The 14,417-nt window shown below is 36.6% G+C and overlaps 1 protein-coding gene across 1 annotated transcript in view; it reads left to right on the forward strand.

The window, feature by feature from the left end:
- Positions 1–12,240, forward strand: part of ADGB (androglobin) — a 114,213-nt gene extending 101,973 nt beyond the window's left edge. The window contains 6 exon segments of the mRNA XM_032683883.1: positions 3,149–3,243; positions 4,866–5,021; positions 6,838–6,946; positions 8,960–9,047; positions 10,037–10,220; positions 11,785–12,240. Coding sequence (XP_032539774.1) covers positions 3,149–3,243; positions 4,866–5,021; positions 6,838–6,946; positions 8,960–9,047; positions 10,037–10,220; positions 11,785–11,970 — 818 coding nt within the window. The 3' untranslated portion in view covers positions 11,971–12,240.
- The last annotated feature ends 2,177 nt before the right edge of the window (positions 12,241–14,417 follow it).

A 14,417-nucleotide genomic window follows, 5' to 3' on the forward strand; every position in this document is an offset into this window, starting at 1 on the left:
GTAATAACCTTCGGAATATTCCCTTTTATCCTCCAGGGCTGGGTATGTTCCTCCCACTAGTTTTCTTTTCCCACGGGAGAACTTGCTGGCTCATGCCAAGGACAGGATTCCATGAGATGTTTAACAGGATGTTCAGTTCTTTCTCTCTTTATCTCTCTCCCAGCTTCTCTGTCAGTAGTGATTAATCACTTGCCTGGTGTTCAATGAACAAATAGATCACTGAGCATAAATGATGGTGCTTTAGACCTCTAAGTCATGCTCTAACCCTACACTAGCACTGCAACCATATTGGTGGTTTGCTCCTATCCTGGTGTATTTTTACTGTAACTTTAGTGTCTGGATGAGCCAAACTTTGTAAAGATTTTTGACATTGCTATGCATTGAGTCCTTATGAGGGTCCAGTCAGAGATGGGAAAAGCAACATCTGAACTTCTCAATCTTTTCGTAACAAAATCTGAAAGTCTCTCATGGGATGACTAACAGTCATTACTGTCAACTACTGGGTTATGCCACTGAATGCTCAGAGCTTATTTCAGACAGCAAGGAGCATGGTATCTTATCAAAGAAATTTTCAGAAGACTCCACTATATTTTACCTGTGAATAAGATCGATTCTCTCTAATTTGAATGTCATAAATCAGAAATAGCTCTCTATCTTGCCTAAAAAAGAGAATTGATGCATCTCATTCTGAAGTTATGAGTTTCACATAGAAATCATTTGGTGTAATTGTTTATCTTGTCACAGGCAGGACATCAGACTGGACGATCACTATGTTCCCTTTTGGAATTAGACTAAATGAATTTCTGAATAAATAATTGAAGAGCAGTAGAGAAGCTAATTTTAAGAGTTGCTGTTGGCTGTGTGTAATCACTGTTGGTCTGTGTGATGCCCAAGCTTTTCTTGGTGCTGTACAGATTTAAAAACTGCCACGGAAAGTTTGTCATGATTGATGCATAAGTTGTGAGCTGGAATAACCTTTTACTTTCTGTATCATCTTCCTTTCTTATTATACCCCATACAAAACATTTGCCTGGCTTAGCCCTTAAAAAAGCCCCAAGGAACTACTTACATCTCCCTCTGAATCAGAGTGGGTGGGTTGCATGCTATAGTGCCAGACTGCAACCCGTGCCCTCTCCAGGTATATCTGGAGGATGATTCCAAAGCTGGGGAGACTGCCTGCTCTGCTGAGGGAGTGGGAAGGGCTGGGAGAACCTGGACAGTGCAGCATACTGTTAGCTAGGAGAGCTCAATTGAATCCTATCCTAAGGATTCATATCAGGAGTTAAAGAAAGTAACCTCATTCAAACCCTGTCAGTTCATATGCTTGCTTGTTATTTGCTAACTTCTCTGTGTATACAATAAGTTTTGAGCATCAAAATGTTAAAATTCAGAGTGGTAAAATATTTATCAGAACCAGAAAAAGCTTGTGATATCCCATGACATAGAAAGTCTCTGTCTGATATAATTTAGCTAGCTACACGGAATGCCTTTGAGTGTTTGTGTAAACACTAAATAATTTATCTCTAAAAATTAATAATTCCTTGAATAATGCATGTGCACCAGCCTGATTTATGGTGCTAACATGTTATGATAATGTGAAATTAAATGGAAAGCCATTTATGTAACCATAACTTCCAGTAATGTAATCACAATTTACTTTATATTTGCATTTCCTCTGGAATTGTTTTAGTATATTCAATATTTGTGGAGACTGCTTTAGTTTTTGCTTTCATTCTTTAATGTATGCCTTGGTAGCACTGAATGAATGAAAGCTTAGCACTTTGGTGTCATTGTATATTTATTAAGCAGCATGAGGAGATAAGAATAATATCCTTCCTTTGAAAATTCTTTAGGATTTAAAGTACAATGTATGATGTAATACACATATATATCATATAATATATATTTGTATGTGGAGTTATATGTGTATAATAAATACGTTTATGTACATTTATTATTTGCAATTGTGTATATCCATATAACTTCAGCCATGACATTGCAGATCTGATCCAAAGCTCGTTAATTGTGCAGCACAGTGATTTGTCCTCAGTGGAAAGAAATTAGAAAAGCATAGATGAAGTGAAAGATACCTTATTATTATCATCAGACTGTGAAACAATGACTCATATCCACTTTTTTCTAAGAGAAATCCTCTGGTTTATTGTATTGACTAAATCTAGGTTTTCAGCATTTGTCTCAATGTTTCAAACAGTATGAAGGTGGAAGGAAATGGTGATTTCAGGCTCAGTTTTTTAATCTTTCTCATAGTGTTTTGGATTGATTCTTGGTTGTTTCAAATGACATGTTCCTTCTGCTATTAAATTTATATGCTATTACAGGCTTCATTTATTAATTTATTTCAACAAGAATATGACATGCAAAAAGTCTTGTTAACAGCTCCCGCCAGCTAAGACATTGCAGAATAAGTGTCAGTTCTCAGTATCTTTAATTCAAATATATAGCATACACATGTACTGATAATATAATTAATTAAAAATGTTCTCGGATAGTTCTGAGAATGGTCATTTCACATTTCTTAAATATGCATCAAGTCTCAAATATGTTTCTTTGCCTTAACTTCCCTGCATTTTTGGTGGGATGTATCCTTTTTTTCTGTTCTTCACAGTCTCAGGATTTCAGACAGCAAGAATATTGACTTTACCTATTTCAAGCTTCTTACCTTCCTGGTGCATAACAATAACAGAGATTGTGTGAGACTGTGTGAGGGAAGTAAGAGTCAGGGTGTGATTCTGTTCATTTCAGTCTTTATACTGACACATACACAAGGTAACAATGCAGTGACTGATGGCAGAGACCATGGCAAACTCATGGTTAAGCCCTGGGTAAAGTGCTGTTTAGGACAGATTAGGCTGTCGCAATATGTCCACCTTTTAAGTCTGTTTCGAAAAAATTGTTCTCACATTTTTTCTTGGTAGCATTTGAAAGTGTCAACGGATTAACTGGCTGTTCTTTGTCTCTCTGTATGGCTATTTTGTGTTGTTATTTCAGCCTGAGTATTATATGAGGAATTATATTTATGGATAATAGTGATATTCCCTAATTCATCATGCATTAAAACTACATCTGAGTAATACATGGGGGAAAGGAAGAGAAGCATAGCTTCTCCTAATGCTCATTTCTTTTGAAGGACAAGAGTTTGCAAATATTCCTAGATCAACCAGAAAACAAAGAGCATCTAAGATAGAAAAAGAGAAGTCCCAAAGAGGATCAGTTGAATTTCAGGTGAGAACAAAGACAACAACTGGATTTGTTGAATGTGCCATCGTTGTAGTGAACATAAATATATTCTCGGGTCTGCAGATTAGTACTGCTAGCATTTCTAGTGTATCCCTTGCATTTCTCTGTGTTCTGCTTTGCCACCTTTTTAGATTTAGACCTGTAAAAAGCTGAATTACAAAGGTTGAATGTAAAAGATGTGTATCCTGGATTTAGAGATGCAATGTGCTCATTTCTTTGTTTATGTATAAAGGAACTAGTGGTTGTTCCTTTTGTTGGTGTAGTTTCTGTCTCTGCTGAAAGTTTATTAAATTCCATGAATTCACCGTATTTGCATCTCATTAGTCCCTCATTGTAGTGGCTTTCATGGCTTCCTAAGGAGATGAAATAGGTCATTCCACTACAGTCAGTTCCTGTCTCATATATCACAGTTGTCATTAGCTTGCAGATGTAGAGTGGCAGAAGAATTCCTATCTACTTGCTTACTTGGAGATTCTTCTCATCTGTGATGGGGTAATCTGAGTGTTTTGTGGCTGACCAAAAGGCTATTGCCAGCCTTTATGCCTTAAAAGGAATAATGTTATTGATTGCAAACAGATTAATGAAAGGCAATGAAGAAACTGACAGCTCCTTCTGTAATGGTATTGCTTTTGCTGGGAGTTTTGCTGCCTCATGGTGGGTAGTTCAAGGGGAGAACAGCTCCATAGAATTTTTCATGAAGAAATCTCGACTGAATTTTTTTGTTGACTAAACCTGCAAACTTCCCTGTGACTCATATCCACACCTAATTATACAGAGTTCTTGAATAGTGCCTTAATCCTTCTTTCAGAGCAGCCTGAGTGGCTGCAGTTTAGCCTTTTGGCCACAGAAAGTCAATAAAGCTTCAGGCTATGTCAGATTCCTTCCTTCAGCTCCATTGGTGGGGTGTACTAGGGATGCTGGGATGATGGTTCTTGGGAGTTCTTCAGTCCACCACTGAAACAGATACAAGTTTCAAGATGGAGCTCTTGTAGATAAAGAAGATGCCCACCTTTAGTCTCAAATAAGAGCTGAACTCCTAACTCTGCTTCTAAATCTTGGGCTTAAAGCTTCTTCTGATGATACAGTTCACAGAAATATATGCAGCACAGTTCATTGGTCAGACAGCAGAATAATCTCCTACACCTCAGGCACTACTTACCCTTTGGTTCTGAAGAAGGTATGTGTTAAGGTGCTTCAGAGAGTTTGGGAAGTGATTGGAAAAGAACCTGATAAGACATAGCAAGGTTTTTTTCTACACAAAAAGCCCACTTAAATAAAATAAGGCTTCTAGTAAAAAACCTTGTGGAAGGAAAGGAAAGTTGAGAGGAGGGGAGAGAAGTGGAAGGGAGGGGGAAGGGGAAAAGGAACGGGAGGAGGAAGAGGAAACAGAAATGAAAAGCAAAGGAAAAGAGAAGGGAAGGGAAAGGGAATGTGGAGGACACATTCAAAGAGCTTCCACACATTGCAGAGTAATCTTCCTTTCCTTTGGCAGCCACTCTTTGTGTCATAATGCATGCAAAACTACCAGGATACAAAAACATGACTTCATTCTAAAGAGTGGTAATAGATGTATGCCAGTGAATACATTGTGTTTATGATACTTTCAGCAATCAACTTCGAGCAAACCGCACTGGACTTTACGTGTAGTTAGTGAACAGAAAGAGCAAGACGTTCTGGAGATGAAGAAAGACACCCAGAAAGCAGATGAGATCAGAGCCATAAAACAAGCATGGGAGTCTGCAGAGCCAGGAAGAGCTGTCAAGGTAATATCAGATTGGTATCTTTGCAGTGATGTCTTCTGCACAAGTTCCAGGAGCTGTTGTGATGGTAGAGCAGTTTCCACAACAGGGACCTTCTTAGGGCTGTCCTCTTCACCACTCTATAGAAGATAGGAAATTTTACACAGTTTAAAGAATTAAAAGTGCATGAATTCTGAACAGTAATCCAGATCATCTATTTCCGGCCTCTGTAGATCACTGAGACTTTAGATTCTACTTTACAAAACATACAAAAGTTTCTCTTTAGAAAGCCTCTTCACAATTGCAAAGCTGCTGCTTGTGACAGGTTTAATGTTTAACATGAACAGATTCTGTTGAGAAATACACTGCTAAAATGATTTCTCTTGAAGAACTGGCACCTGGTCATGTCACCACTCACACTGTCCCCTGCAGCCAGGATCCTCAAATTCATTCTGGGTTGCAGGTTATCCATGAGCCTGTACATGTTCTGCATGAATTCACTAATTCAGCTGTCAGCTACAGCTGGATACTTTTGATGTGACGTATGCTTAAGATGGAAAAATAATACATGTTCTTTCTACTAAAGCAAAAAATTGCACTGCTAATTCAGAATTGGAAGCATCTTTACTCCCCCCAAAAAAAAAAAAAAGAAAAAGAAAAGAACAAAATGTAGTCTTTAAACTATCACCACCACTACCATTGCCCATTGAAAGATTCTCAGCCAGAATCCCCACCTTAGAAGCATTTTGTCTTTTTTATATTACCTTTCAGAAATGAACCTCAGACATGGGTCTTTCCAGTTACACTTTCAGGTTTTCTAAGTTTTTTTCAGTGTATTCAAAGCTCAAAACTTTTTCTGACAGTACTCTATTAAATGGTCTAAGGAGAGTTGCAGCTCTGCAGTGGTGATTGGTTGTGCTGAGACTGAAAATGCAAGTACAGCCTCCTAAAGATTAGCTGGAAATAAATCCCATTTGATGTGTAAAGAGTCTCTTCAGAATGCTAGTTCTATCACCACATCCTTTTTTGATCAGAAAATCAACTGAATTGCAACTACAGGGTTCCATTTTGAAAGCCCCTTCAGTCTGTGACATTTTTCTAAAACAACTATCATTAAGAAAATTGCAGCATATGGAATATGCTAAAAACAAGGTCTAAATTGGGGTCTGCTATCCACCTTAAGTAGCTTTCTCTTGCCTTTCTTCTTGATCACCCTGCCACAATGTCTGCCCATTCCAGGGGTCACGGACTTTCTAACTCTGGGAATCGGGTGCCTGACTCCAGGGTGACCTTTGTCTTCTGTCCGTTCTGGCAATCTCAGCCCTTAAGAAAACGCCCAATGAGCCAAAGTCACCTTCTGAAAAGATATAGAAGTGCTGATGTCTGGTTTTGGCCGTAGAGGTAATTGAGTCTGAAAGAATTTGCACCCAAAGGTCCCATTTCTCAGGAGGAAGCCTAAATCACCAGGCTATAGGAGCCCCTAAGAGAAAGTGGTATTTCCCTAAGGAGATGCACTAGCTGTACATTCAGCTTGGAGGGAATCTTGATTTTCGGTTCTGGAGGTTTTGTTTTGAATCCAAATATTATTTAAGCTTCCCAGAGATCAGTGACTTTCCAGTATTTTACTGGACAGTGATCTTAAGTGTAAGTATTCAATGTCTCAGGACTGATTCACTGGGACCCTGGCATCTTTTCTGATTCCAGCCCCAGGCAGAGTTGCATACTGCACCCTAATGTTAGGTCTTATTGACCACTTATAGAATCCTTCTTTTGAAAATTCTTTGGCATTTAAAGTATGCAGTAGAAGTTTTCTTATCTGGATTAAAACTTTGATCTCTAGGCTTTTCAGGAACGTGTGCGTTTTATTAATAAGTGTGCTGTGAGAGATTCAGAGGAGGCCATAGCTGGGACTGAGACCACCAGTGTAACACCTAGTTCAGGAGAAGGAGGTAAGGGGATAACTTTCTGTGTCTTCAGTTCCTTAGGAAAGATTTCTGCATTAAATACTAGTAGTAAATGGATAAAACAACCTTGATAAAGATGTCCAAATGCTCAATGGCACACTTGCCCTCTATTTTCTCTATCCCCTCTTTGTTTTGATTGTTTCACTGCTCTATTTCCAGGCACAAATACAGCCTCATGGCTCTTGGAGGCTGCCAAATTACCATTATGCAAACTTCAGGTAGTCCTTTTGTAGTAGAATTCTAACCCTTTATTAACCAGAAATTTTTGGAAGTTCAGTGGAAAATACTTACTCACTCAATTCCAAGTTGGGTACCAGAGTTCATTAGTGTAGAAATGCTAAAAAAGTGTTTAGCAGCTGAAATAGCATGTCAGTAAGAGACTAATACATGTAATGTGCATTTTTTATGTTAATGTTCATGGAAACTGTTCACAGACAGTGTTCTGGAATGGAGGTGTCAAAAAGTGCATACTGAGTAGCATCAGCTTCCTGGCAGCTTTTCCATAAGTGCTAATTTTATTTAGTGGTTACAATTTCTACGGAGTCTTCATATGTGTTCCCTGCCAGTTACTGGACTGTGATGAGAAGGTGAACTGGGTGGAAGTCTACAAGCTTTTTGCTGTTTCTTTTCTTCTGTGAATAATGCTGAGATCAGGCCATCACAAAAAAAAAGAATAATACCCAGTCTGACTGTGACAATGTCTGGTCATGGCTCATGTGCATGGCACAGAACCTGTGACCAGTACATAAGATTAGTACTTTTACATCCAGGTAAGTAATCTTCATGCCTTAAACAAACACAGTATTGTTTATTTGAAAAAATGTTATTTCCTCTAAGTTACTGGGTAAGTACCTCAAAATTAATGGTTGTCTACCAAGCGCTTTGTTCTAAACTAAGCATTTAGAGTCTAATATAAAGTCTTATGAAGTAAAGAGTGACACCTCAATGACTGTAAGTTGTTATGGTTCAATTCCATAGAGTGCAGCAATACGCAATAATATGATGGAACATTTCTATAATATTCAGTCCCTTAAATGAGAATTTTGTATTCTGGAGAATACTTTTGTGAAAGGCAGTGTCTAAGGCACTTCTAAAGATCTAAGTCACCCTTCGAGACCACCAGAGAAGGCTGCCATATTTGTCTATTTATATACAGTATATATATAGACTGTAATTTTTTTAATGCTCAGAAACCTCTTTTCTATTTTTGATGAAAAAATTCCAGTAATATTTTTCAAATATTTCCATTGGTTACTGCTACAGGTAGACTAAGAAGAGAGTTTTTATGGAAGAAAACTACTCTGGTCATCATTAAATCTCATCAGATTTCACAGGCATTTTCAGCACATTCAGAAAAATTAAAAGAATGAAGCGTTGGAATAATCACAACACAGCTCAGCCCAGTGCAATGCTTAATATCAGATATGTTATTGTGTCATGATAACTCTACAATAAAACATAGCATGGTTACTATCCATGTGGTTAAAAAACCCTGAGACTTCAGAATACAAATTTTAATATGTCATGAGACCGTTTTTCTTTAGACTGGTATTTCCTAAACTAAATGTCTACCTCAAAGGGAATATATATTTTTTCAATCTATGGACAGGACTGGGCAATCAGATTTTTATTGATTTTTTTTAAAATAAAAGAATATGATTCCTAGCTGATTATAAGTTGTTCTTGTATTCTTTAGGCACTGCAAATTCAGTGTTCTTGTTTAGATTTACAAACTTTCTTGAGTAAAGCGGATGTAGCTAAAATACGTATATTAGTTTCATTTTAGCATATGCAGGGGTTTTGCAGCATATTTGATTCTATCATGACTGTTAGAAATAAAAGGGCAGAAATATTATATCCTCTGCAAGCCATATTCCCATTTAATAGTGTATTTTGCTGAGCCAAAAGAAGAAAAATTTATATAAGAATTTAGATGGAGCTCCTAGCATAACCAAATAACCAGGTTAATCTGCTCTGGTTTATATTTTCTTACCACAGGAAAGAAATCCCCACAAGCAGCTATTGACTCAAGATTACAAAGGCAGAAAAAAAAATGGGAGCTTATAGACCTTAGTCCTTACATGAGGTAAACTACCTTAACATAATAAATGTCGAAAGACCTGAATCACTGCACTGCATGTAATGAGTATGTGACATAAACATTTGAAGAATACACATGCAGGCAAATATACTTATTTCAGTGTTTGTCTTGAAAGAAGCACATATGAAGTTTATCAGGACATTATGCTAGTTTAAAATACTGTGTTTAACAAATGCAGTTCAGTTAATAATAATAATAGTTAACAGCTGAAATAACTATATTAATTATATTTCCTATTCAAAAAAACTGTATTGTTTATTACAAGTGTGGACGTGAACTTATGGAGCTATTTACTTGCACCTGTGTATTTGCTGCGCTGCAGCTAGAACCCACTTCATGCTTAAGTCCATTTGTATTCAATGTAACATTTCTGCATCTCATTGATTTTCAAAAGACCTTAGAACATGCTGACAAAAATGTCCAAATTTAATTTTAAATTGAAAGAGAAACAGGTGTTATATTGAAGTGAATAACATTGAAACAGTAGAAAATATAGCAAAATATCTTCCACAGGCTTGAATCTTTTAAGCATTTAATTTGTCTTCAAGTCCTTGACTTTGACACTAGTCATTTAAGTCAAAATGTAAAAAATATATTGTCCATTTAGCTGCCATTATGCCAAAAGCAAAAAAAAAAAAAAAATTACATTTGTCTCAATGCAGAATTATAATATCAAAAACTTCTGGAAATATATTTCTTGCAAATTAAAAGTAAGTGTCACATGTAGGAGTTTTTCATGTGCTCAAAGATGAGCATTTTTTTATAAATATTTTTAAAATAGACACTCAAGTATAAGAAGACCTGGTCTGACTGTTATATATAAGCACAGGAAAAGTGACTCCTTAACCATATCTAACCATACAATGGTGACGTTGCCAAATATAAGCCAAATACACGCATATAAGTGTTAAGCAAAATATACAAGACCCAGAGTTGTTTTTGAAATGAGACAAATATCTTTGTATTTCCTTCAGAAAAACAAGGTCTGAATCTGTGCTGAGAAATGAGTCTATTATTCAACAGCAACAGATACGTAAAGAGGAAAAATTTAACCGTTTTAGAGAACTTCGGGAGTTGGCTTTGGAGCAAAGACAAAAAGAAGAAAATGATAGAGCTTTATTGAAGCAAAATATACTTGAAATGTATGAGAATCTGCAGGTAGGTTGTCAAGATTACTTTCCAGTAACTATTACTGTGATGTCCACCACTAGGCTGAATATCTTGATCAGCCATCATCAAAACTGTTGTATTCAGTACCAGTAGTTAGAAGTAATGAACAAGCTTGAAATTTTGCTTGGGCAAAGGTTAAAACTGAAAGTTCTAAAGGGAAAAAAACCCAGTACTATACAACCTCCTTAATATGATGTTCTTAGTACTTGCTTGATACAGCTCTCTGCAAAACACTATTTTAAGAATATCACCATAAAAGGATGGTTGTATTGAGCATTTGACATACATGACCATGCATATTAGGTAAAGCATCTCTAGTTTTACTATTTTTTTGGTTATAGAATTGTAGAGGCTTTTTAGAAAGTAATTTTTAAAAAATTTATATAAGGGGTGAGTTGCTCTTAATATGTCTTACAGCAAAGTTAGAGAACACAATTTTCTTGGAATTTGAATTATTAATCCTTAAAAAAACATGTATATAAAAATAAATTTGGTAGCATTAGGGTAGAATCCATTGTGAGGATTAAAGCAGTCAATTCATTGCACATGAAATTGATACAAATATCTTACAAATTGACTTAACTGTTGAGCATCAACAGGAACAAAATTATTTTTTACACAGTGGTGAAACAATAACCATTAGCAATCAACTGGTGACTATTCAGAGCTCTTAAAGCTGGATAAGAGACAGTAAAAATAATTTTGCATCAAATCAACTTATTTACAGAAACCACTTGAAAACATCTTCTTTTTAAGTTCCTAGTCAGGCTGATTTATGTTACACAACTACAGGTCTGCAAGGAACCACAGTTCTCTAGCAGTGACTGATCCTAATAAGAACATATGTCCAGGTTTTCAGGTGTTGCTATAATTTTGGATTCCTAACATACTATATATTAGAATGGAATTTTTTTCTCAACAGCAGTTCCTCAACTCTTTCTAGAAAGTATTTCCATAAAAAATGTTTCATAATATGAATTTAAAATGAGAGTTACTTGTGAATATGCACACTGTGCTGATAAGTTTTTTCATCTGTAGACCACAGAGAACTATATAAAGGTATTCAGGAATCCCCATTTTCCAGGATGGAAATGGAAAGGAAAAAGTATTCAGAGGTGTCCAAGTCCCGCTTGCCCTAAGTCTCATTGAAGGTCAATGTGATTTAGGCTCCTTTAGACTCTTAAAAGGCTAGAACTCCTAAACCATTTCAGCATTTCTGACAAGTAGTTTTTAATGGACTCGTTTATGACAGCAAAGCAAACTAGTACTAGTCTGTTGCCCTATCCTCCCTTCACATAATTAGCTTATTACGCTAGCAATTTAAAAAGGATTTTTGTGAACTTTCTCTTCTTCTTCGTGGTGAAAAGATTGACATATAGCTGTTTCCTATGAGAAATAATAAAAATCCAAGTAAAAAGAAAAGGAGAGCTACTCTCCCTCTACTTACAGAGTCACAGAGTAAAACAGACCAGGAAGGATGCAGTTGCTTGTGACAAAATAAATCAAAATTCATGTGTTAAGAGGGGTGGTATTGTTGTTTGTTTTTGCCTAGGCATCCTTAGATGAAACACGAGTCAGAGTTCACAGCATTCGGGAAGCATACAGAAGTAATCTGCTAGAGGCTGAGCTCAGAAAACAAGAAGAACTGGCAGCTCAGGAAGCAGCCTTGAAAGCAGAGAAAAAGAAGAAAAGCACAGACAAAACTAAGCCCAGTAAAGGTTCAGGGAAAAAAAAGTAGTTGTTTTTGCAACTAGTGAATTGCATTTAACAGCATGGGAAAGAAAGCTGATATGCAAAGATGAGAAAGAATATTTGTTGTTTTGCAGTATATTTGGCAACTATATCACATTTTATCTCTTTATCTGTTGATGGTGAAAAAAAGGACCAGGTATTCTTTTTAACAAGGTGTTTGCTATTTTGCTTTTCATAAAGCTACTCACTACTATTAAAGTTTGTGTGTTTTACTAGAATAACTTTTGCAATAAAATTTGTATTCCATTCAGACTCTTCTCCCAAAATCAAGTGTCTTTTGTCTTTTTTTTCCCAATCAAAACAGAATCAGTCAAGAATGAATCAGAGTTGAAACAGTGAATGTAACCTGTCAGTTTTGAATGTCATTTGATGTGGCTGCTTAAGTGGATGAAGATTTGTGGAGTTTATCATAATTAAAGAGTGGCACACCATACTTTTCATATACTGGCACTGGGAGGCTTCCCAAAGCCTGATCCAGTAGGCACTCACAAGCTTTCTGTAATATCCCTTCCATCATTCTCTTAAGTGTTTTTGAGTCTCACAGTAACTCTGTAGTGACAAACTCTTGGCACAACCTTCCAAGGCTTGTTAAATGCTTCTAAAAACCCTACTACTCTCTTTTTTTTTTATCTTTCCTAAGCTATATTTTGCCCATGGTGGCTTTGCTCAAAGTGACTAATTATAATAGAGTCTCAGGTGGAATTTAAAAATGTTTCTTAAAAGTAGAACCAGTGTGTGAATGAAGTGGCAATCATAGGCTTTTTACACATAGGGTGAAGTATTTCTTCTAAGGTCTTGTTTCCATTAGCATAGAATTTCTTTTTTTTTGGGGTTTGTCATCAAACACAAAAACATATGTGCATTCGTACTCACAAGCTATCATTCTGTACTCAGGGACAATGGTCAAAACTCTTGCAATGGTAAAAACTCTTTCTAGACCAGACAGAGCTGTTTTAAATATCTTAAGGAATTTTCTGTGTATGTAGTCACAAGCAGAACCTTGGCAAATTAGACTAAGTACATATTGTATGCATACTATATGTCCAGGATGTCTGAAAGCACTTCATTGTCTAGGCAAGGTGAGAAACCATGAGACTTCCCTATTTAATGCAAATCAACAATAAATTTTATCCTTTGCATTCTGGCCAACCACTGGTACTGGCTAGCCATTGCATTTGAAACTAGCCTTTCTTCTGTGTCTTAATGGCATACCAGATGTTCAGTCTCTGCTAGTTTTGTTCAACTCTGTTTTATCAGCAGCTCACTATGTGGCTTGTACTTAACTCACTCCTCTATCAGTTCTGTGATGTCTGTGCTTAGTACATGATCACACCTACACACCTGCTGTGATGCCAATGCCTCCATTCGGCCTCCTGCCTCCCATACATCATAGACTAAACTAACTAGCTTGAGTTCTCATGTTTGAAAGGGAAGAATTGAAACCAGAGTCCTAAAACTGCACCAGTGACTTTTATTGCAAAGAGCAGGAGCTAAGTTTTGCTGGGACCCATACAGGCTGCAAATAAAAAGGCTGTCAGTTTTTTGCTATAATTGCTCTTTGTCCTCCCTATTTTGGAATATGGGATATACTGCTTCATAATATCCCATCTTGTTTCCATGGCAATAGCACGTGTTGGTTGTCTTCTCATGTGAATCTCTAATGAGCTTCTGTAGAGGAAGATCAAGCTGAAGTTCTGTTCTTCATGTCACTGCAAGTGCTATAATGACATTCTGTTGTAAAAATAAATCCAGTTCCAAAAACCAGCATTATCGACATCTGAGTGTCAAAAATTCAGCGAATAACCTGCATGATCACAACCCATCCCCACATGTAATGAGCTGTCAACTGACTTAGACACAGTGTACTCTGATCTACATCGTCAAATCTTGTTCTGACGTTAAACACGAAGTTCCATAATTTTCTCACTTTGAAAAGTAATGTGGTATCATCAAAATCTGCTGTGTGGTTTGTGAATGTCTCTTTTGGCTCGTTTATCATTTCAACAACACAGATATGATGAGGGAGTGAATTACTGTCACACTGTTTAATTGCATGTACTTTGGAGTATGTAATGTTTTAAGAGAAGCGCAGTAACAGTTTTACTAAATCCCTACGCATATTCCAGAAGAACAAAATATTCACTTACCTCATAATGGAGCCTGAGAGAGAAAAGGCCTTGTTTGGATTGTGACAAAGAATTTGCATACATAGGACCCAGAAACAGATGACTGATGAAATTTCCTATGCATCTGTTTTACACCAACACAACAGCTTTTTACATGTGCAGTATACTACAGGCTAAGTTAAAGATGGGTAAAGATGTACAAAAACTGAAGCAAATGTAACTGTATTTCAAAACAGCCATTTGCAGTAATTTAAGGAGCCATCATGTTTAGCACTTTACTGTAAGATAAACTATATGTTTTGTTGTA

Source organism: Chiroxiphia lanceolata, chromosome 3, assembly GCF_009829145.1.
Source record: "Chiroxiphia lanceolata isolate bChiLan1 chromosome 3, bChiLan1.pri, whole genome shotgun sequence".
Classification (NCBI taxonomy): Eukaryota; Metazoa; Chordata; class Aves; order Passeriformes; family Pipridae; genus Chiroxiphia; species Chiroxiphia lanceolata.